General features: G+C 35.0%; 1 protein-coding gene across 1 annotated transcript; it reads right to left on the bottom strand.

The window, feature by feature from the left end:
• Positions 1-3,543: 3,543 nt before the first annotated feature.
• LOC143222527 (uncharacterized) lies at positions 3,544-20,570 on the bottom strand. Its single transcript, XM_076449147.1, has 4 exons — positions 20,433-20,570; positions 16,923-17,230; positions 13,548-13,643; positions 3,544-6,981 (listed from the first exon to the last, which is right to left on the bottom strand). Exons 2-4 carry the CDS (start codon positions 17,119-17,121, stop codon positions 6,626-6,628), a joined length of 651 nt encoding a protein of 216 aa, XP_076305262.1. The 5' UTR covers positions 17,122-17,230; positions 20,433-20,570; the 3' UTR covers positions 3,544-6,625.
• Between the last annotated feature and the right edge of the window lie 3,077 nt (positions 20,571-23,647).

Raw genomic sequence — 23,647 nt, 5'->3', positions numbered from 1 at the left:
TATAACTTAATAAACGCCTTAGGTGATGGTTGGAGCAGAAACTTCAGTTGAATTCACATATTATTACATAGAACCCTATGGCGTAGTCTTTGATATATATGAAACGTTTGTGTGTCCCACAAGGTGTATATGTTACATCACAGAAAGTTAATAAAGGTTTTTAGTAAAAAAAACTTGGGGTCACCCGTTAATGTAGTTTGCTTGTTTTTAGTATTGAGCAAAGATACACGAGGGCTATCTGAGTTAACCGTTCCTAACTTAATAATGTAAGACTAAAGAGAAAGCAACTAGTCATCATCACGCACTGCCAACTCTTGAACTATTCTTTTACCAACGAATAGGGGAATAGGCCGTCACATAATAACTCCCACACGACTGAAAAGACAAACATGTTTGTTGTGACGGGAATTCTAATCCACGACACTCAGATCACGAGTCGAACGCCATAACCATCTGGCTATTCTGGGCTTTGTAGTTAACTTTTGCTCGTATCAGAGAAAATATAGATATTCAATAACGTCAATAATAGGGCAGTGGGTTTTTAACTTTATTAACATACATTTTGTTTGAAACTAGCACCCAACAAAGTTTGGTTCAGATTAGTCCAGCGATATTGGAGTACTTAGTTAGATAATAGACAAACATATATACACATAGATTTTTGTGTTATATATAAGAGAGAAGGTTTCAGTAGACTTTTTCAAATATTATATAGAGCCTTAACTCAGACTTTACGAGATTTCACAGATGTTCAGGTTTTCGCTCAGATTTTACGAGACTTGACAGACGTTTAGGAGATTCACGCCTGTGTAAATTAATTTTCATTTTTGATTTAAACAGTTTTTGTATCGTTTCTGTAATTAATTACAATGTGAGTGTTCTTAAAGTCTACATTTTTATTGCTGTCAAGAGGTTTATGTATTTATAGGTAGTTTTCCTCTAAATAGGCCAATCATGGTCAGGTGGGTTAAGTCGTTCGACTCGTAATTTGAGGTTCGAGGGTTTCAATCCCCGTCGCACCAAACATTCTCCCCCTTTCAGCTGTGGGAGCGTTACAAAGTGCGGTCAATCCCACTATTCATTGGTAAAAGAGTAGCCCAAGAGTTGGCGGTGGGTGGTGACGATTAGCTGCCTTCCCTCTAGCCTTACACTACTAAATTAGAGACGGCTAGCGCATGTAGCTCTCTTTTAGCTTTGCGCGAAATTCAAAAACAAACAATTCTTCTCTGAGAATTATTAAATTTGTTGTTGGACTGTCTGTGCTCCTTTCAGTATGAGTATCGAAACCGGTTTTTAGCGTTGTAACTCCACAAAGATACCACTGTGCTACTAGGAGCTGGATTTTTAAGATAGAAGGTTTCTTTTAAAGATTATTTTAAGGTATTAGTTCAATATCTTCATGTTTCCTACATGATTCTTGCTTTTCATATGGCTGTGAATAGCCGCTTTTTCCATGCTGCTGATGAGAAATGAGTCTTGGCATAATTTAAATGCACAATAAAAACTGTTCATTTGATTATTTTACATGAGGCATGCCATTTTATAGTGACTGTAGAGCTTCACTCGTAATCTGCAAGTCGCGAGTTCGAATCCTGTCACCGAACATGCTCACCCTTTCAGCTGTGGAGTGATTATAACGTTATGGTCAATATGACTATTCAATGGCAATAGAGTGGCCAACAAGCTTGTAGTGGGTTGTGTTGACTAACTGTTCTTCCTTTTGTCTATCAGGGGTTAATTTGGGATTGCTAATACAAATATCTCTTCAGTGGTTTTGTGCGAAATTCAAACTAAAATCTTAATATTTTGGTCTTTTAACAGTATGTTTAATACTCAAATGTATTAAATTGTTGTGTAATGGTGTTATTTTTTAAATTTGGTACAATATATTATGTATTTATCAAAGTAGTTCTACTAAGGTTTATGCTTTAAGCTACTGCTGTTTGAATCTTTACTTTTACTGCCCCTGTAACCGGCGTTTTTCTGATGAAAATAGCTTTAAATATCCGGAATTGTTTCGATCAAGTCAGCTATACTAATAGTGATTTTAAAAAAAAATTAAATTTGCTAAAACTATTTTAATCAAAGTAAAAGGGGTACATTGCTTCTGCTTCTTCCACATGCTTTTCATAAAATTAAGTTTCCAAAACTAAATTCCCACCCTTTTGGTGTCCTAATTTTTGTTGTATGGTCAAGTATCATTTGCAGAAAAAATGTATCTCAGAACGGCTGCTATGGATATTAACACTTTAACTGTTGTTCTCTTTTTATCAGAAAAAGTGTTAATACCCATCCATATCAGCCGTTCTGAGATATATTTTTATTTCAAGTGGGTTTCTCTTCATCAAGAATATCGTTTGCAGTGTATCCTAATTATCGATATATTCAATAAACAACTGACTTATTCTCTTCTCGATGCAACACAACGAGAATAAAAATTAACTGATACCAAACGTGTTTATGAAGTCATTGTATGGCCGATTCTTGCGAGTACACGCAAGGAAAGAAAAATATGTCACTGAAGAAAGCCTATTTAGTTGAGGGAGTGAGTTTGTACAAAGGATCGAGAGATAACACCAGACGTTTTTGTTAGTTAAGGAAAGAAAGAAGAAAGAAGAAAGATAGAGGAAGGAAAAAGAGCAGAAATAAAACCTCAAAATTTTAAAATCGTTTTAATGCATAATAAATCAGTCATAATAGATCAGTCCTCTAACAGAGAAGCTTTAATGCATAATAGATCAGTCCTCTAACAGAGAAGTTTTAATTCATAATAAATCAGTCCTCTAACAGAGAAGTTTTAATGCATAATAAATCAGTCCTCTAACAGAGAAGTTGTAATGCATAATAAATCAGTCCTCTAACAGAGAAGTTGTAATGCATAATAAATCAGTCCTCTAACAGAAAAGTTTCAATGCATAATAAATCAGTCCTCTAACAGAGAAGTTTTAATGCATAATGGATCAGTCCTCTAACAGAGAAGTTTTAATGCATAATAGATCACAGTCCTCTAACAGAAAATAAACAAAAATTAGCCCTCTTGACCGTACATTACCATAAAATTCCGATCTTTTAAATTTGACACCAAATGGTCATCCTGTTTGCCAGAATAACTAAATTGCTCATTTTGACTTCAATATGCTACCTCAAAACTACCTTTAGGTTGTGGCCACATAACTTCCTCCACAAAGTTGTATCTGTGCCACGAGTTTAGAGCTTTAAAGATGTAGCCGAGTATATGTGAAAGACCCACAAAGAAAGAGACAGATATTCATTGGTGGTTGTATATAGAGATTATTATCTTTTAATTATTGTTTGAGTACATAAAACTTGTTTTAGTAGGATTAGCGTTAGGCTGTTTCCCAGTCAGTCTGAAGAATTATAGATTATATAATTATATTGTGTGGTTGGAATATTATTCTTACAGTTTCTTCCAATTCGTGAAAATCCTCCTTAAAGCACTAGATAGATAATGTAGTGTTCATAGGTAGTTTTCCAGTGGCACAGCAGTTTGTTTGTGAGCTTACAACACTAGAAACCGGGTTTGGATATATATTGGCAGGTAGAACACAAACAACTTATTGTGCTTAAATACAAACAAAGAACAAAAATAAAGGTATAATACCCCTGATAATAATAAATTTAAACAAGTATAATTAACATTTAAGACTCACAATATAGATAAAGTAATATATGAAATTACACACGAACTTTTCTCTGCTTTAAAATTATTTTTATTTGCGAGGCTTCATCGAGCAACAATGTACTACTGAACGATAACAATCCGTTCAATTGTGGAACAATGTTTTAAAATTAATTATAACTGATTATTTCTAAAATATGTTTTATTTGTTTTTTTTTTTAATTTCGCACAAAGCTACACGAGGGCTATTGTTAAATGTCGATTGCGAACGTCCCACCTGTTCAAGGCTCGGCTTAGCCAGGTGTGTTAAGGCATTCGACTCGTAATCTGAGGGTCGCAAATTCGCATCCCCGTCGCACCAAACATGCTCGCTCTTTCAGCACTCGGAACGTTGTAATGCGACGATCAATCCCACTATTCGTTGGTAAAAGAGTAGCCCAAGAATTGGCGGTGGGTGGTGATGACTAACTGCCTTCCCTCTAGTCTTACACTGCTAAATTAGGGAAGGCTAGCGCAGATAGCCCTCGTGTAGCTTTGCGCGAAATCCAAAACAAAGAAACAAATCCGCCTGTTCTCCAAATTTGTAGAAGATTCTCGAGCTGAAGAATCAGCAATGTATATATTTACGTAAATACTAGTGGTGTTGGGCTAACCAAAATTTCTAGAATCTCGCCTTAAAGTTTATAAATCACAACATGCGGATAAACAGTTTAATTATATTGTTGGTTCGCTACGTTCCGTATATTACAAACCTTGGAAGTTATAATTGTGATAAACGCTTATTAATCGAAAAATTAAAGATATTTGACCAGTAACGATTATAGATGGCGAACATTACAAACAGTTTAAATTAAGTGAATTAACTTCGGACGTTGGTATATTTCTACGAGGACATTAAACATCTTTGTCTTATATACGTGAAGCGTACTTGTGTATCAACAGAGAATTAGCTTGCTCTCCATGAGCTATCGATAAAATATTCAGTTCCAAATCCGATAGAAGACTCAGTATTGTTTGTAAGTTTGTAAAGCTTGTATATAAACCATTATTTGTGCATTAAATATGTTTGTTTTAAGAGAGGAAATTGTGTGCATCAGTCTTGTTAAATATCGACATTCACTTAACTTCTAAGTTCAAATTAAAATTTGCGGTTATTTAATATCCTAATACCTAACGTACGTAACGTAATAAATCGGAGACAAGTAGAAATACTTAAATAAATTTTCATATAAATTCCTCTAAAACCTGTGACTAGAATGTTTAAACTGTACGATTACTTTTAACTTTAATCCATTATTTGTTTTAACAGCAGTTGAAGAAAGCACGTACCAAGCTGTATCTAATTACCAGCATACTAATGTAGAATTAACCGTAGAAGATACGTTAAAACGTATAGACAGTCCTATCAGAGTATGTACTCCAATTTATGGAATATATTCAACACCCGTAGTAACGCGTAACTATGTTATTTTTGCAGGTAGCGTACTTATGTGAAAAGAGTAATCAAAACCAAAACCATTTTCCTTTTTCAAGAGCAACCCCAGAAAGTTGGTTATTCAATGTGACAAATAAATCACATTTTTCCTGCAGTGTGCCCTAATTCTAATTTAATTACATTTTTCCTGCAGTGTGCCCTAATTCTAACTAATTTAATTACATTTTTCCTGCAGTGTGCCCTAATTTTAACTAATTTAATTACATTTTTCCTGCAGTGTGTCCTAATTCTAACTAATTTAATTACATTTTTCCTGCAATGTGCCCTAATTCTAACTAATTTAATTACATTTTTCCTGCAATGTGCCCTAATTCTAACTAATTTAATTACATTTTTCCTGCAGTGTGCCCTAATTCTAACTAATTTAATTACATTTTTCCTGCAGTGTGCCCTAATTCTAACTAATTTAATTACATTTTTTCCTGTAGTGTGCCATAATTCTAACTAACAGCAATTCGATTACCAAACGAAATTGATAAAACTAAAAGATAGTTAAAGTTAGCTAAAAACTGCTCAGCTCATGGACAAGGAATAAGTTTAGCATTTATTATAGAAGCAACACTAAATGTACTATTTCCCAGTTACTTATGAAGTACTTGAATAACGTACCAATAAAGTACCCTTTTATTCTCTGAAAGAATAAAAGAATAATTCAAAAGCGCTCGAGTTTTTGGTCTCATTTTGAAAATAAGTACCTGAGCTATTAGACTTACTGACAAAAGAAGAATCAGAAGCCCTGACAGAAACAGAGGTCTCTAATTTAAGAAATATACTAGAAGAGACTAGACGTTTACCCTTAGGAGAAGCAAGTTTAACTATACAAGGATTAAAGCAACATCATAAACACTTACAAACAACCTCTGTCAGTTCCAGGTTATACAAGTGGAAATTGATCATTGCAATACTTTTAACACTAAACCTAATAGTTTTGATATTAAGTATACCGTTGTACAGGACCAGAGAAAATCATATTGTTCTCTGGAAAAATGATTTACAATCTACAGATTATTAATATTCGGGAGAAAAAAGATATGAGAATCGAAATATAGACATGCTACATTATGACACAACCGGAATTATTGGATTAAGCGATCCTAAATCAGAAAATTAAACGATCCCAATAAAAACGATAAATAGGAAGTACATTAATTACATCAGATGAAGACAAAATTTACTAACTTAATAACCAATCCTTGAGGGTGACACATTTTTAAAGAAAAAAGATCTATTACGAGTGAAAATTATTGGATAAATGAATAAGAAATAGAAAGTCCAATAAGCCAACTGAATTCACTTGAAACCATGTCGAAGATTTTTAATGAGAAGAAGCAAAATGTGCCCAGTCCTAACGTCGACTATAACTGGAAGGTGCCTCAAAGATTGTGACAAACCCGAAATAAAATCCTTTGTGTGTTAAAAGCCACCAAGAAACGGAAAATCTTATATAGCTAAGTATGTTAAGTGTTGGGTGTTATATGTACTTAGATTATCTAAACACATTGTAGAAAAGTACCACAGTGAACATCGAAGGGCTTCAGATATCGATAATATGTATTAAGAAAATGTAATTTAAGTTCCTGTCCACTGGGGACTGCAGCACATAGATTTTGGACTTCCTTTTCCGAGGTGGATATTAAAAGAAGAGGGCAGTCGGCACGTGTCTTGGGTGTCCACATCCCTGCACTGACTTTGATCGGAGGATGGGGAGTATTTTTTCTACGATTTCCACAATATTTGCCGGAAGGTGAAACGCCACCACACCCAGCTGTACACAAAAGGACAGAAGAAGTCGCGGCTCCTTTCCCAAATCTTCGTGATGCTTGGTGTAAACTTGAAGGAGGCCTGCCTATAAAAGGTTACAATATATCATTACTTAACGATAACACCCCCACACACCTCTCACACTCTATCCATTGTTTGAAAATACCTCCTTACGTGAACACCTATCGAGTTCAACCCAACTACAAGAATATAATACATGCATCAACAAAATCACCATCCCATTAAGAACACAGATACTCGACATTAACTACTGGTTAGAACACAGATACTTGACATTAACTACTGGTTTGGTTTGAATTTCGCTCAAAGCCACATGAGGGCTATCTGCGCTAGCACCATTCTAATTTAGCAGTGTAAGACTAGATGGTAGGCAGCGAGTCATCACCACCCACCGCCAACTCTTGGGCTACTCTTTTACCAACGAATAGTGGGATTGACCATCATGTTATAACGCCCCCACAGCTGAAAGGGCGATCATGTTTGGTGTGACGGGGATTCAAATCGGCGACCCTCGGATTACAAGTCGAGTGCCTTAACCACAGGAAATGCACATCGACAATTAAGTCTTACTGGTTAGAGAGACGACGACATAGAATATTATTTATCCAAACAGGCAACCTAACCTAAAAAAAACACTCATCAAAAGACAAGGTCTCGTAATCACAAATCTAATTACAGAAAAACAAGACAACTGGCAAAACTATGTACATCAATAGATAAAAACCGAAATAACTCAGCACATTTCTGTTGGAAATTAGAAATAATTTGTAAAAATAACTCTTCTCACATCCACCACAAAATTATACACAGCCATAATAGATACTGAAAAAAACGAAAAAACTCCAGAGACGCAATGATTTGTCCAAACACACTACACCTATATAAACATACTTTCCCACTTCCTTACATTTAGTCCCAACACAAACGATCCGTGGTACTAAAAAATATCTATTTCGATTCCTTAACTTCAAATAAATATTAAACATATCCCCTGGTATATGAAAAATACCCTACTAAAACACTTCTGCACAATATAAAAGTTCTCACTTAAAAGTGGTACTACCCCACAGCATAGAAATCCGCCATAATAACCATCATAATCACAAAATGTAATAAGCTAAGTGACCCCGTGAACTACAGACCAATTAGTGCATAAAACTGCCTTGATAAACTACTGGAAAAAGTAATCACAGCCAGTCTCCTTCAGCACTTAGGAACTAACTATTAACAGGCGTACAGACAAACAACAAACCACTTAGACTGACCAAATTTGTCTACTGATGGTTCAAGTAAGAACCACGTGACAGAGGCCACATTTCAAGACGTCAAGAAATCGTGTGCCATGACGGACTTACCTAAAACCTAACGTATTTTAACATTCCGTAAATCATTATTCACTGGACCTCCAGCTTCCCAAACATGCTTGCCCTTTCAGCTGTGAGGGTGCTATAACGTAACGTTCAATCCCACTATTTGTTGATGAAAGAGTAGCCCAGGAGTTGGTGGTGGGCGGTGATGACTAGCTGTCTTCCCTCTAGTCTTACACAGCTAAATTAGGGACGGCTAGCGTAGATAGCCCTCGTGTAGCTTTGCGTGAAATTCAAAACAAACCAAATAAACAAATCTCCAGCTTTCTTACTAACAAGACAGCCTGCACCAAAATACACAATGAAACATCCACGCTCTCTACACTAAATGCATAGGTCTCCCAAGAATCGGTCCTAAACCTTTTTTTAGAAATTTTATTCGTAAGTGACATCAATTTTCCCTCACTCACTAACATACACACTTCCCAGTACACCTGCAATAGTACACTCTGGGGCACGTCGCGTGACCCCCGTCTTGCTGCACAATCACTTCTAAACCATGTCCCACTTAACTCGCTCAAGATACCAACAACTATATTCAGGAAAACATTTAAAACAAAAAAAAAAATCTAAAATACATGAAGCAGATTTAATATCTCTCTAAGACCCAGATCAGCCTCACGAACAACATTATATTTTTTAGAGTAAATTTTAATAATACATTGAGATGGAACATACACACTCAAAGAAGCCACTTAAATAATAAATTATCTCAAAAACATAGGGGATGTGCAAGAAAGGATGTGACTCCCTGTCTCTCACATTAATCTACAAAATGTACATACAATCACTTTTAGAACACGATGCACCAGTAACTTCCAACATGCCACAACACTTATACACGAAATTAGAAATAACACTATAACGAAGTATAACCAGGCATGGCCAGATGGTTAAGGTACTCGACTTTTAATCCGAAGGTCGCCAGTTCGAATTCCCGTCACACCAAACATGCTCGCTCTTTCAGCTGAGGGGGTGTTATTATGTGACGGTCAATCCCACTATTCTTTGGTAAAAGAGTAGCCCAAGAGTTGGGGGTGGGTGGTGATGACCAACTTTCTTCGCTCTAGTCTTACGTTGCTAAATTAAGGACGGCTAGCGCAGATAGCCTTCGTGTAACTTTGAGCGAATTTCAAAAACAAACAAACAAGCTACCCTGACGTCCAAAATACCTGGCTATTGACTCAGCCCATCCAATGACTCCAACTGCATTATGTTCTCTTCCTCGTACACTCTGCAGTACCTCCTAACATCCACTTCAACAAAAGCCACCTTCCCATCTTCTTTCCAACGCCTTTTCCCAGAAGCTCCTTTCAACTATTGTTTATACGGAGATGTATATCTGTGTCGTTTGTGTGTATATATGATATGTATGTGCATATATACAGTTTGTTTTAAACAAAAATAAACCGAAAGAGAGCCCTGCATGACCCGGTGGTTAAGGCACTCGACTCATCATCCCAGGATCGCGGGTTCGAATTTCCGTCACACCAAGCAGCCTGTAGGGGCGTTATAATGTGACGGTCAGTTCCACTATTCGTTGATAAAAGAGTAACCTAAGAGTTGGCGATGGGTGGTGAAGATTAACTTCCTCCTCCCTAGTCTTACACTGCTAAATTAAGGACGGCTAGCGCAGATAGCTGTCCTGTGGCGTTGCTCAAATTACAGAAACAAACAAACAAACAAGCCGAAATAATAAAGCGCTTCATCAATTGAAAGGATCCCCAGGGTACAATGGGGGATTATAAAATGTGTCCTAGGTTTTGGAGGTGACTGCGGAAGTAGGACCCACATTGCAGTGGGGATACACCGTTTATCATTCTTAACCTCTGTTCGCCAGTCTCACATGAAGAAATAAAATAAAGTAATAAAAATAGAAATAAGAAGTAGAAATAAGGAGAGTGAGGTGTGGGTGCCCATAACGTCTCACAGCTGTACACCCTTCACTGCCTGTAGACAGTTGTGGGAAGGAGACTACTCTACAAAATAAAAAAGAAAACGATAAAATGAAAAAAATACATAATAAATAATAATAAGGGACTACCATTTTGAGGTAACTAAGTAAAATAAACTTACTTCCTGAAGTTATTATTCCAGCCCCTATTATGGTGGTAAGACACAAATTAGTAACCCAGTAGCCAAATTATACAAGCATGAAGGGTCCCAATCAGTTACCTAAACTAACTGGTATAACTTCCATCCACAACCAATTAAGTCTGTTGGAACTATTAATTTTCGTACTCTAAGCCCTTATATGCGGTAAAGTGTTCATCCGCATAAAGTAGTGCCAAGTTGTTTAATGACCTTACTTATAATGAAAAATAGTTATTAGAAACTTTTAACAAACTTTCTTTGATTTTTATTTATTTAATACAGTTTTATATTTATTACAGAATATGTTAATAATTTTATTTAGTTTCTTTATTAAATCTATCAAATATTAATTTTGTATCAATATTTTAATAAAATGTTTTGTAATTTATTACAAGGTTTACAAATCCTGAGTAATTGTGAAGTTAAAAATTTACGTAACATCATATATATTCCTGTATTTATATATACATACATTTTAAAAGACGTATGATTAGTTACAGGATTATAAAGTTGATTGTTATGAATAGGATTAGTCTTACACAACCATGGAATGTAATATTATTGGAACTAAAAGCGAGAGTAAAACATGTGGAGGTAGTGAGGAGAAAATACTTCTATAATATATAATTTCCTTAAGGAGTGAGAGGTGAATCGCCTAGAATAAACAAATGTTACTACGCTTTAACAAGGGCTAACGACATACTTATGGTTGAGTTGAGAAACATTTTTGTTGTTTTGAATTAAGCACAAACTTACACTGTGTGCTATCTGTTCTCTGCCAACCACGAGTATCGAAACCCAGTTTCTAGCTGTGCCACAGGGAGACAAATGCTTCGACTAAGATTTTCACTAGCTAAACTGTCACCTTAAAACATTCTTCAACCAAGTTTTCTTATAAAGTGAAGGTATAAACTTGCGGAGTTGTTACGAAATATTAGTTGTGAAATAATAACGAAAGGCGAACATTCGACACACCTGTCAAGAACAGTTCATGTTCTATTAAACCTCTTCTACATATCAGTGAAAAGTGAGAGGTTTGGTTTCGTTTGATTTGTTTTAAATTTCGCACAAAACTACTCGAGGGCCATTTGCGCTAGCCGTCCCTAATTTAGCAGTTTAAGACTAGAGGAGAGGCAGCTAGTCATCACCACTCACCGCCAACTCTTGGGCTACTCTTTTAACAACGAATAGTGGGATTCACCCTCACATTATAACGCCCCCACGGCTGAAAGGTCGAGCATTTTTGGTATGATGGGGATTTGAACTCATGACCCTCAGATTACGAGTCGAGTGCCTTAACCACCTGACTATGCCTGGCCGAAAAAGTGAAAGGTGTTCTGGATGGTGATCCTGTTGTGAAAGACTAAACAAATGTGTTCATGGATGTGGAAGGATCCATGAAGCACCAACAACAAATAACATCTGGTCGGAAAGATGTTCATACAAGACAGATTAGACAGGATGAGAAATTGTATACAAAGGTAACCTTTTACGTCATTTGATGTCCAGTCCTGGTGCGCTGGATACCACTCACTAAAAATAGAAGATTTCACTATAATTGCTAGACCAATCACCTCAGAGGCTAGTCCCATTAATATGAATGGATTATACTCAACACCATATAAATATTGATGTCTCTGGTTGGTTGTCACTGAAACCAAACCTTCCAGGCCTCGAGATCACTCTAGAGAGTTCCAGGTTCTCAAGCTATAAATGTTGAAACGGCTGGTATGGATAGAGAAAGCACTATATTGAGGAGCGAACAATGTTTCAGACCTTCTTCGGTCCTCAGTATAGTGCTTTCTCTACCCATACCAGCCGTTTTTACCTAGATATTTTTCTCCACAAGTGGGTTTTTTCGTCATCACGGATTAGGTTCTCAAGTTGTCACAATTCCAATTTTGTTTTGTTTTTTTAGCTAAGTTCCCGAGATACACAGACAAGAATATGGTTGTTCATCTGCACGTGCAAGACTTAACTACACTAACTCCATGTAAGCTTCAATTGCTACTCTCATTTCACTAATAATATTGCCAAGTGAAAATATGTTTGTTTAATGTAAAAGAAGTTAATGTTATATAACTAATGTTGATAGCGTTAGAAACATTATGGAACCTATACAAGTTACTAAAAGTGTACACTTATGTGTTATCAATGTTATTATTTTTCATTCATTATAAGCCTTCATATGTTAATCAATGTAAATAAAGTCTGTATCTTCTGATGTAAAGCTGGACTCGAGATAATTTTACTTGTAAATTTCCTTGAGCTGGTTGACGTGTGTACACAATCGCGACTGTGTACCCTACCTAGGATATTAAATGAATCTATTGTAATTAGTGACTTGTCTCCCCAAGTAACCCTCTATCATTCCCACAACAGAGCAACATGTTACGTTATGATGACCATACAGCCATTAATTTCTGTATGGTTTACTCATGATTTTATGGTTAAAAGTTGAAGCTGAAAACGTAGAGTAGTTATCTTACAATAGCCAACTTATTTCACAATCATGGGTCAATACAATACTTTTATATCAGCAGCAAAATGGTAGTTGATAGGGTTTGGTCCGCTTGTTTCAAAGTAAGGTTTATAGTAGTGCAATTAAAGTATTGACCTAAAGTGGTCTGTGGCTTGTAAAGTATTATACCAGAATGAAACCATCTATAGAAAAGTAACATTTTGAAAAATAATAATAAAATAAAATATCAGTTTCGATTGTGATACATGTGAGTGCATATTATGCTTCACATTCTACTATCAGTTGTGATACATTGAGTGCGCATTATGCTACACATTCTAGTATCAGTTGTGATACATGTGAGTGCACATTTTGCTACACATTCTACTATCAGTTGTGATACATGTGAGTGCACATTATGTTACACATTCTACTATCAGTTGTGATACATTGAGTGCACATTTTGCTACACATTCTACTATCAGTTGTGATACATGTGAGTGCACATTTTGCTACACATTCTACTATCAGTTGTGATACATTGAGTGCACGTTTTGTTACACATTCTACTATAAGTTGTGATAGATGTGAGTGCACATTTTGCTACACATTCTACTATCTTAAATAATATTTCAATGAAATTTTAGTTACCATCATGCAACAGACGAAACGTTTACAAATTTATTACCTTATGTTTACTTGACTTACCTTCTGCTTTGTGAAGTATACACCATACTTGATCAAATAAGAAATAACTAAGACTTATAGCTAGTGTAACTTCTTGTTCTCTTGTATTGGGCTCACCTAATAAAAATAATAATACCGCAAAACAATATCATTTCTACCTTTATTCGCATAAGGATCACCATAAGTTAACTCAATGAAAACAAAGATAAAGGTTTTAACATAACAAAGTACTTGTCTGAATTAATGTTATCAAAATCTCGGGATAAACTTCGCCTGGTATAACGATCATAAACGGTTTTGGTTTGACGTTTTACTTTCAACTAACATGATGAATCTATATGACAAATGTTTGAATAGTGTAACCCGGTTTTCACACTTGACTCTTTATGTCTTGTACAGTACAATATGATAGTCAGTATCTTGCTGTATTTCTGAGACAGTCTCATTTTTATTATTGTCGTGTTGTTTTTTTTAACAGTTTGACTTCGGGTATATATATATGTATGTAGTAAATTACTTGAATATGTATACCTGTTTGCAGTTAGAGAAAACAAATGTACTTTATATCTACAATTACAAACCCCGGCATGGCTACGTGGATAACATAACCTGCGGGTCGCGAGTTCGAATCCCCGTCACAACAAACATATTCGCCTTTTCAACCGTGGGAGCGTTATAATGTGACGGGCAATCCCACTATTCGTTTATTTAGAGAGTAGCCCAAGAGTTGGCAGTAGATGGTAATGTAATGACTAGCTGACTTCCCTCTAGTCTTACATTACTAAATTAGGGACGGCTAGCGCAGATAACCCTTTTGTAGCTTTGCGCGAAATTCAAAACAATCCAATCTAATTACATGTAGTGCAAATTAGCTCAACTGGTGGAGAAACTAGTAGTTACACTCACTGTTTATAAGAATTTTGCAACAAATATTCATTCATTTATTAATTGGACCTCGTATTTATGTTTTGCCCCATTTGTTAGTTAGGCCTCGTATTTACTTTTCGCCCACCATCATGAACAAAACACACGTCCTGGCTAATATGTGAATGAAAATTTCCAGTTAAATTATCATCAATACTATAAGTTTAGCTATCAGTTTGGTAGTCAATTTTGACTACCTTTGCAAAAACAAGGGTTAATTTTAATAGTTTTGTATATTACATAACGTGGTGAAACAATTTATATATTACAGCCGTGCAGTAATATTAATACAACAGTTTCTATGACAGATTAGCCAGTGTTCAAAACACATTTTTGCTAATGTCTGACGTAATTGCCTCCTTCCTTCTACAGATTTCTTTTGTGAGTTATACATGAAGTGAGTTGTTTGAAAATGTTTGTTATAGATTAGTCAACTTTTACTGCTATTAGAGCCATAAGTCTACGGACTTACAATGCTAAAATCAGAGGTTCAATTCCCCTCGGTGGACTCAGCAGATAGCCTAGTGTGTTTTTGCTATAAAAAAAAAATCACACACTACTACCATAGGCTACTATCTCCACCCTCAATACAAAAATAAACTTCTTCAGACTGTGTTACGGAGTTACTATCGTGTGTTATTCTAATAACAATGTTTAAGTTAGATTTATATTTAGAAACTTATACTTTTAAATCTGTATTGCGGAGTTCCTGCCTGTTCACTAAAGTTATCGAAAAATTCTCGAATGCGAGAATTAACAATATGTGCCTTGAACATTGGTCTATCTTCAGTATTGTCGTTTGAGCTGAAACTTTGAAGAGTCTCCTCACGTTTATAAATATAAGCGAGAGACAGTGTATATTACTACTTTGATAGACTATGTACTTTTGAACCTATAAATGTGGTTGTTATAACGTTTATTAATCGGGAACTAAAGAAATGTTTATAGCTTTCAAATATTACAAACCATCTAGCCCGGCATGACCAAGTGGGTGAAGGCGTTTGACTCGTAATCCATGGGTCGCAGGTTTGAATCCCGGTCGCACCAAACATATTCACTCTCCCAGCCTTGGAGAAGTTATAATGTGACGACCAATCCAAATATTCGTTTGTAAAAGAGTATCCCAACAGTTGGCGGTGGGTGAGGATGACTAGCTGCCTTCCTTCTAGTCTTACACTGCTAAATTAGGGACGGCTGGCGCAGATAACCCTCAAGTAGCTTTGCGCGAAATTCAAAACGAACATACAAACCATCTAACTTCAGCGAATTAACATAGGGCGTCAGTACTTTCAGGAAATATTACAATAACTTCAGCTATGTAATAAGTCAACGTGTGGTCAGTTATACAAGATGAATACAGAGATAGCTAGTCCCCTGTTAAATGGCCAGATAGAAGACTTGTGTGCAAGTTTGTAAAACTTTGTGCATAAAACATTATTTCCAACAATTGATGTTCTAAATTTAGTTACTGTTTGTATATTAAAGTATATTTGTATTAAATAATATAACTATCATTCTTGTTGGGAAATAACACAACTTGGATAAGTATCAAAATTATTTAATGCGAATTTAGAATACATTATGTAACAAGACATCATGGATACGTAATCTAAATCTGCTATTACGAAATAGGTAGGTTTTTGCTTTACTATAGTTATTTCCTATTTCAAATCAAGTACAAATAAACACACCTACAAATTAGTAGCAGTAATAATTAAAGTTCAAACATTATACTGGCCTAAAATGAGCACACCATTGTAATCAGGGTTCAACAATAAAAACACTTAAACATAAGTTCATCATAGCTAATAATATAATCAAAACATCACACTAATATTAATAAACAATTTATCATAATTATTAACAAACTAATAATAATAAAATGAGGGAAAATAACTAAATAGTAAGAAGGAAACTAATCCTCTCCCACATAATACAATATTCAAACAGAACCTTTCAACATCGATGAGGAACAGCTATAACTTTAATAACTATCCCACAACTCTTTCTTTCTTTCTTCGTGACGTTTCTGGCAGCATATTTATTCACAGAGTTGATCACGAGATTACAACTTCATGTGATCATAAATTTACATACTTTTCTACAACATTAATAGTATCTGTATGTCACTGCTAGGGATGCTCGTGTCAGTTTCATCATCCACATACATTTACTCAAAATTTAAATAATCATGTAGAAGATGAGTCTGCCTTTTCATGCACTTAAAATTATAGATACACTAAACAATAGAAGGAAATAATAAATGAATGATAAACGCAACCATAATCATAAAAAATCGAATTTGATATTTCACAACATAAGATGACGAAATTCATATTAAAACTATAATTAAGTAGCGACAATTCGATTTATGATATAAGAGCACCTATTAATACATACATCTGTCGTATCACTAAACAATAATGCTCTAAACTTTAAAAATAAATGTTCTTACATTTTCAACAGACCTACCTAGATCAGTTAGAGGACAAGGTCCTACCACAAATGCATTCCATGCTGATAATACTGATACCAATGTACCGTGAATTAAGGTAACCAACCTGCAATGCCACTCAGCCTTTTTATTTCTGTTCAAGTGAGAAAAAAACCAGTACAAACTGGTCCAGCCGAGGATACCGAGCAGTAGTATTATCCACCAAAATGAGATCATATCAGTCTGTTTACTCTTCTCTTTTGAAATATCCAACAAGTTGAAAGAATTAGGATGATAGGCTCACGAGTCAACAAAACGAATATCTTATCAGCAGTCTTTCCAGAGGCTGGAAAAAAAATAGTGACACAAATAAAAAAGTATACATTAATATAGTATGCAGGCATATTAAGTATCTTCTAAGTTTTTTTATTTAGTAAAATGAGCTCATAAAATTTACCTCATATTTGTCATGAATATAAATGTATGTAAAAGACTGATAAAAAAAATAGCAATGTTCATTTCACCCTAATTTTCAATTTTCCTGGGTCACTCCTGTATGGTATCACGTCGATTTCACCTGGGAAAGAGTTCTGTAAAATTGAACGGATGTTTTACAATTTGATTTATATAGCAACTGTAAATAATTTTATTGCATTACTTTTTCTGGAAGACATTCCCCAGATTCCCCTAGATTTAGCTCTTTTTACAAATGTTTTAAAATCCGCATGTCTAGCTAAGCAACTCCACCTTGCAACACTTTCCTACGCTACTGTAAAGTTAAGAAGCAATATTTTAAGATTACTTTATCTCTTACTCATCCTTCCGAACAACCAACAAAAAGTAGTACACTCATTCTGAGAAAAATGGCATTACAGAATTTTGTATATATTGCTACACTCTTTTAGTGCTATTCATTCCATTTATCAAGTACAAGCCCTCGATCTACGAAGAAAAAAACCTAAATTTTCAATAAAGTAATACAACAGTCTCCTATGATCGTCTGCACTTCGTAAGCCTCTCAAGATAGGTTCGAGATTCGAGAGTTAACTGTCCAAATATGGTGCTGTCTTTTGTGTGGCCAATTTGATTATGAAACTTGTTTTTATAATGTTTCTAGTCTCTCTTTCTCTAATCAAGAAAACTCAATTCAGATTCACTTTTACAAAACATGTTTTGTAGAATCTCTGGTTATGATGTTGATTCTATCTGTTTACTCGAAGGGAAATCAGTAAACCTGACAATACCGTACGAGAGATGTATCTGTTACATGTACGTGCTAAGAACAATCTCAAAATAATGATTTAAGGATGTTATTTCACTACTCAGTTTGCTGGTTTAGTATGACGCCACTTAAGAACAAGTGTTTTTGACCAAAAGAGTGTGGCATCCTTTATTTTATTATCTTGATTACCTCAGTTATAAATGAATAATATGCAGTGATCCTATTAGCTAAAGATTCTGGATTCAAATCCTGCCATTTACTTTCACTAACAATAACGTTTGTTAGAAATGTTTTTTTTCCATTGACACATAACATTAATTATAATAATAATACGTGTGTGAGAAAGAGAAATTCCATATAGAGGCCCGGCATGGCAAGGTGGTTAAGGCACTTGACTCTTAATCCGAGGCTCGCTGGTTCGAATCCCTGTCACACCAAACTTGCTCGCCCTTTCAATCGTGGAAGCGTTATAACGTTACGGTTAATTCCATTATTCGTTGGTAAAAGAGTAACCTAAAAGTTGGCGGTGGGTGGTGACGACTAGCTACCTACCCTCTACTCTTACACTGCTAAATTAGGGACGGCTAGCGCAGATAGCCCTCGAGTAACTTTGCACGAAATATAAAGCAAATCAATCAAATGTACGTTATAGGATAAGATGCAAGACGACATTCACTTACTGTTATATTATTCCACCGATAGTGTAGTTTTCCTTGACCATAAGGTCTGCCTTGGAAACGTCTTGATTGAAAAGATATATAAAAAGTAATAAAAATACATGACTTCATGGATGTTGATAAACAGAAGAGACCTGAAGAGCAAATTTAAATGCGTAATTTTTTCAGTATTTGATGACATAGGCCTGAGAATTTATAATTCATAAAAGTTATATTGGTTTTAATATTTCATAATTCAGATTTTGAAAATAATATTCATTACTTTTATCCCTTAAGAACTTCTTACGTAATATAATGTTGCGCGGCCAGGTATAGCACTCGACTCCTAAGCGGAGGGTCGCAAGTTCGATTCCCCATCGCACCGTATGTGTTTAATCTTTTAACCGGAGAGGCATTATAATGTGACGAATCTTCATTTTCTTGTTCATAAAGAAGTAACTTCGTCATAACAGTTCTAATCACGTATGACCCGAATTCATATTTTTGCTCTCATCATAAATTCTATGCACTTGGCTCTGGGCTTATGATACCAACACTCACGACACTTATAATGTTTCATGACATTCCCGACCCCACGATTCTGTTGCACTCATAATGGGCAGGCAGTAATCGAGTTATTCTATCTTAGTAAATGCATATTAGCTATTAGGACTACTCCTATTTCGAAACATCAGGCGTGAAGTGACATGATACATACCGAGACAAAGAGAATGTTTGAATTCGATTCTGTCAAGTTGGAGCTTACAATTACTCCAAAAGTAGAGCATTTTGAGTACTGCTAATATGTTACAATGTCGTTCGAATTACCGCTTCTTTCTCAAAATGCAAAATATGTGAGGTAAATTACACAATGCATGACTTAGAATTAAGTGTTTTTCCTTAACATTTGGCCTACATAACAGCTTATTTTTTAAACATTACTTTCGCCAACTGTAGATATAAAAACTTGAACAACTTGCTTCTCTCCACAACAACTTGATATAAATATATCAGTCACCTAATGGGGGTGAAGTCACATGACTTACAATTCTATGTTTAACTTGGGCAAAACGCCAGTACAGCTTCCATTTCAGCTTATGCCTTGTACTTTTTAAAGCGAGATATTTCTCTGAAAGAAAACTCTTTTATACACTGTAATTGTAGTTGATTCATTGTGTGAAACTATGACATTATTGCTCGTATAACAACAAACAAAGTTTGATAAAGATAAAATACATGGTCTTAATATTTGTTTTATTAGCGTTATTTGGAGTTCTTTGATGTATTATCTCACAAAAAACATATAAAATGTATTATCTCTCACGATATACTGAATAGGCGCTAACCACTAATCAAAATAATGCAATTATTTGTTAAAGTTTGTTCACTAATAATATAAAATTAATATGTTCATATCAAAAATTAAGTTGGACAAAAGAACTTTGTTTGCGTTCGCGGAAGAAGACAAACGTAAGTATCATTTAACAGTTAGTCTCTAGAGGAAGAAAGTTTGTGCTGAAATAAGCCTGTGATCAATACAAGTTTGTTTTAAGTTTCACAAAACACGAAAGCGTATTGTTCAGTCAGGCCATTCATATAAACTTGAGCATTGCTGTAAAATTATAGTAACCTGCGAATTTTTAACAGAAGAAAAATTAAAGACTGCTTACCACTTCTTAATAAAATTTATATTCCTGGATGTACTTAATTTGTTTAATTGTTTGAAGCAGTCCATAACAAGTGGCATAAATTGAACTTATCACGAACCTGAAGACTGTTTTTCTCGAAGGTACTAGCACCGACCGTCCTGAGCCTGAAGTTAAATATTACGAAAAAGATAATTTGACACCCATCCTGCTCTTAACGTAAGAGACTCATCCTTGAATTTGACTGGTCGGTAAATCAGGTAGAAGTTTATAATTGGTAGGTAAACAGAGCGGTAAATGTAAAAAAGCAGTGAAATGGGGCTATGGCATGGAACGCTTGAAATACAGTTGCGAAAAAGATGATTGCATTAAGTCATTTGTTACGTATTATGATTTCAAATAGCATGAAATTGTATTAAATTTTAATTTGAACATAGAAGTTAATTAAATGTAGAGCTGTATCGCATTTATGATGTTTGCTAACAAGATGTGTATAAACAGGTCTCTTTCTTAATTAATACAAATATATTTCAACTCAAAAATAGTAATACATTTGTAATAACGGTTATTATGAATGTAAGTTTTGCAAACTTACAAACAATATTGAATCTTTTATCCGATACAGAACTTGATAGCTCATGAGGGTTCATGGTAAACGAATTAATTCTGAGTTAATATAGGCACAATTCACTTAACGGGAAGCTAGCTAGCTCTTCACTGATCACATGTGAGTTTTTCACAGCTGAAGCTGTACAAAGTCTTCGTAAAATACTGACGTCTGATGAAGTTAAGTTTTTTGTAACGTTTGAAATCTACAAATGTTCCTGTCTAAATATCTGTAGTTTTCCGATTAATAAGCGTTAATCACAGTTATAGCTACCGAGATTTGTAGTACACTAACTGTAGCAAACCAACAATATATACCGTCTCTTGGCGTGTCGGTTTATAACTGTTTTGTTTTTTTAATCTTGCGCAAAGCTACACGAGAGTTGTCTGCGCTAGCCGTCCCTAATAAGACTAGAGGGAAGGCAGCTAGTTATCACCATCCACCGCCAACTCTCGGGATACTCTTTTATCAACGGATAGCGGAATTGACCTCACATTATGACGACCCCACGATTGAAAAAGTGAGCATGTTTGTTGTGACGGGGATTCTAGCTCGCGACTCTCGGGTTACGAGTCGAGCACCTTAACCAACTGGCCATTCTCGGCCGATTTTCCTCCAATAATATTTCCTTAGTTCATCTGAAATCTCAGCAATATATAAACTCGATTTGCATACTGAAATCACTTCATGATCTCTTGTAGTTTTATTGTACTCTGTAATGGCTCAATAGTGTTTACGTTTATTTTGCGGTATCTTACTCTCGAAACATTAACGCACAAAATTTACCTCAGCATTTCATGATCAAAAGGCATTCTAAACCTAAATTCTCAAAGAACGTAAAAAGGGGGAAGTTTTATAATGTGTAGATCAAACCCTCTGGAATGTGAAATACCATTTAAAATTATATTCGTGTAAGAAGATAGAGAATGAAATAAATTATCACTTGGTGTAAGTCTACTGCTAATTAAACATCAAACGTACATAGATTAGATGAAATGCATATTGTCAACAGAACCAATCGCCATCTCTTAGGCTGCAACAATCATATATTGCACCAGGGTCGCAGTTCTATGTACTAACGACTTGGCTTTGTCTAGGTCAGCTTGAAAAGGAATACACAAGATATATGGTACGAAGAATGGTGTAATTAATGTACTTTAAAATTGTTATTAATAAGATTATTATTTTGGGTGTATTTTGAGGCATGAATATTAGATGTAAAAATTCACTGTTGAAAAGTGGTATTATATTGCTACTTTGCATCAAATTTCAAGTTTCCAAAACAAAATTCCCTAGCTCTGGTGTTCTGCTGTGTGATCAAGTGTCGTTTGTATCATAACGTAAATGAAAATTAACTGATATCAAACGTTTTTGTAAAGTCATCGAACAGCCAACTCTTTCGAGTACACAAAAGCAAAGAAAAATATGTCGCTGAAGCATGCCTATGTAGTTGAGGGTGTTTGTAAAAACATTCTAAAAAAAACACCAGACTTTTTCAGAATAGGGAAACTTTAGAGTAGGTATATACGTGTAGAAAAAAGATAAAGGAAGGACAAGAGCAAAATAGAGACTCTACAATCGGTCGTCCTTTTAGTAAACAATTACTATATTGGTCACATTTGCTTCAATTTTCCCTTTAAAAATGTTCTCTGAGGCTGTGGCTACGTAGCACATGCTATTTCCCACCCAAAGTCGTTTCTGTACCACAAGTTTGGGGTTGTAGCTTACATATATATAAATATAATCCAAAGCTTGATTATATTTATTGTACGATGAATTTCACGTGCTGGTTACAGTTTAGTGTGCGAAAAAGTCCACATCTTCCTTACAACTTGTTATGTGACACAACCTACACTTTTGTTATATTTAATGTTTAATTATTTTCCTGTTTATTTCATTTCTCAATAATATGTTAAAGTACTATTTTAGGTAATGTAATTCACAAATAAAAGTCTCATTTGATCTGAACACAGAAAAAACGAAGGAAATAATCTTTTTTTCTGATACGTGTTAGTATAAATCAATTTACAGTTTTCTGTATTTGTTTTTCAATACGTTTAGAAGAATAAAACAATTACATAATTTGTTTGGACATTTATTTATTCCCTATAATTAAATCGCGCCATATTTCGGTATTTTATTCCATCAGTTACAAAAATCTTCTGACTAGGTATTGGATAACGTTGGTGTTTCATATTTTGGAGTTAAGCACAAAGCTATACAACGGGCTATCTTTGATACCATGGGTATCGAAACCCGGTTTCTAGCAGTGTGAGCCCGCAGACTGTGCCAATGTGAGGGCACGTTAGTTAATATAACTTTTTCACATGATACTATCATGACCTCAAGTTTTTATACTTAATTAAACGACTTAACAAATGCATATAGCATCCGACAGAGAGTAATCACAGCTCCAGAATTAATGGTCTGAAGGAGTCCAGCTGGTAAGTTTTGTTATTTTTATCATAATTAAAAAAAAAATTAGAAACAGTAAAACTAAATCGTCACTTTGTTTCGATGTTTTTATTGCAATATTTCTTGAAAGCAGTTTTATTAAGGCTTAGCCACCAATTGCATCTGAAAAAGATGCCATAATCGACTTTATCGATTACATTTCATAGTTAAGAAACAA

Source organism: Tachypleus tridentatus, chromosome 1 (assembly GCF_004210375.1).
Source record: "Tachypleus tridentatus isolate NWPU-2018 chromosome 1, ASM421037v1, whole genome shotgun sequence".
Classification (NCBI taxonomy): domain Eukaryota; kingdom Metazoa; phylum Arthropoda; class Merostomata; order Xiphosura; family Limulidae; genus Tachypleus; species Tachypleus tridentatus.
Note: the sequence above shows the minus strand (reverse complement) of the source record. Positions and strands in the feature narration are given on the sequence as shown.

What these genes read in the sequence shown, in the direction of transcription:
- LOC143222527 (XM_076449147.1), bottom strand. Translation starts at nt 17,121, where the DNA reads ATGATCTCATTTTGGTGGATAATACTACTGCTCGGTATCCTCGGCTGG. An exon ending in TTGTCCTCTAACTGATCTAG is followed by an intron (nt 13,644 to 16,922) that starts GTAGGTCTGTTG and finishes TATTTTTATTAG; the next exon opens with GTGAGCCCAATACAAGAGAA. An exon ending in TATACTTCACAAAGCAGAAG is followed by an intron (nt 6,982 to 13,547) that starts GTAAGTCAAGTA and finishes AACCTTTTATAG; the next exon opens with GCAGGCCTCCTTCAAGTTTA.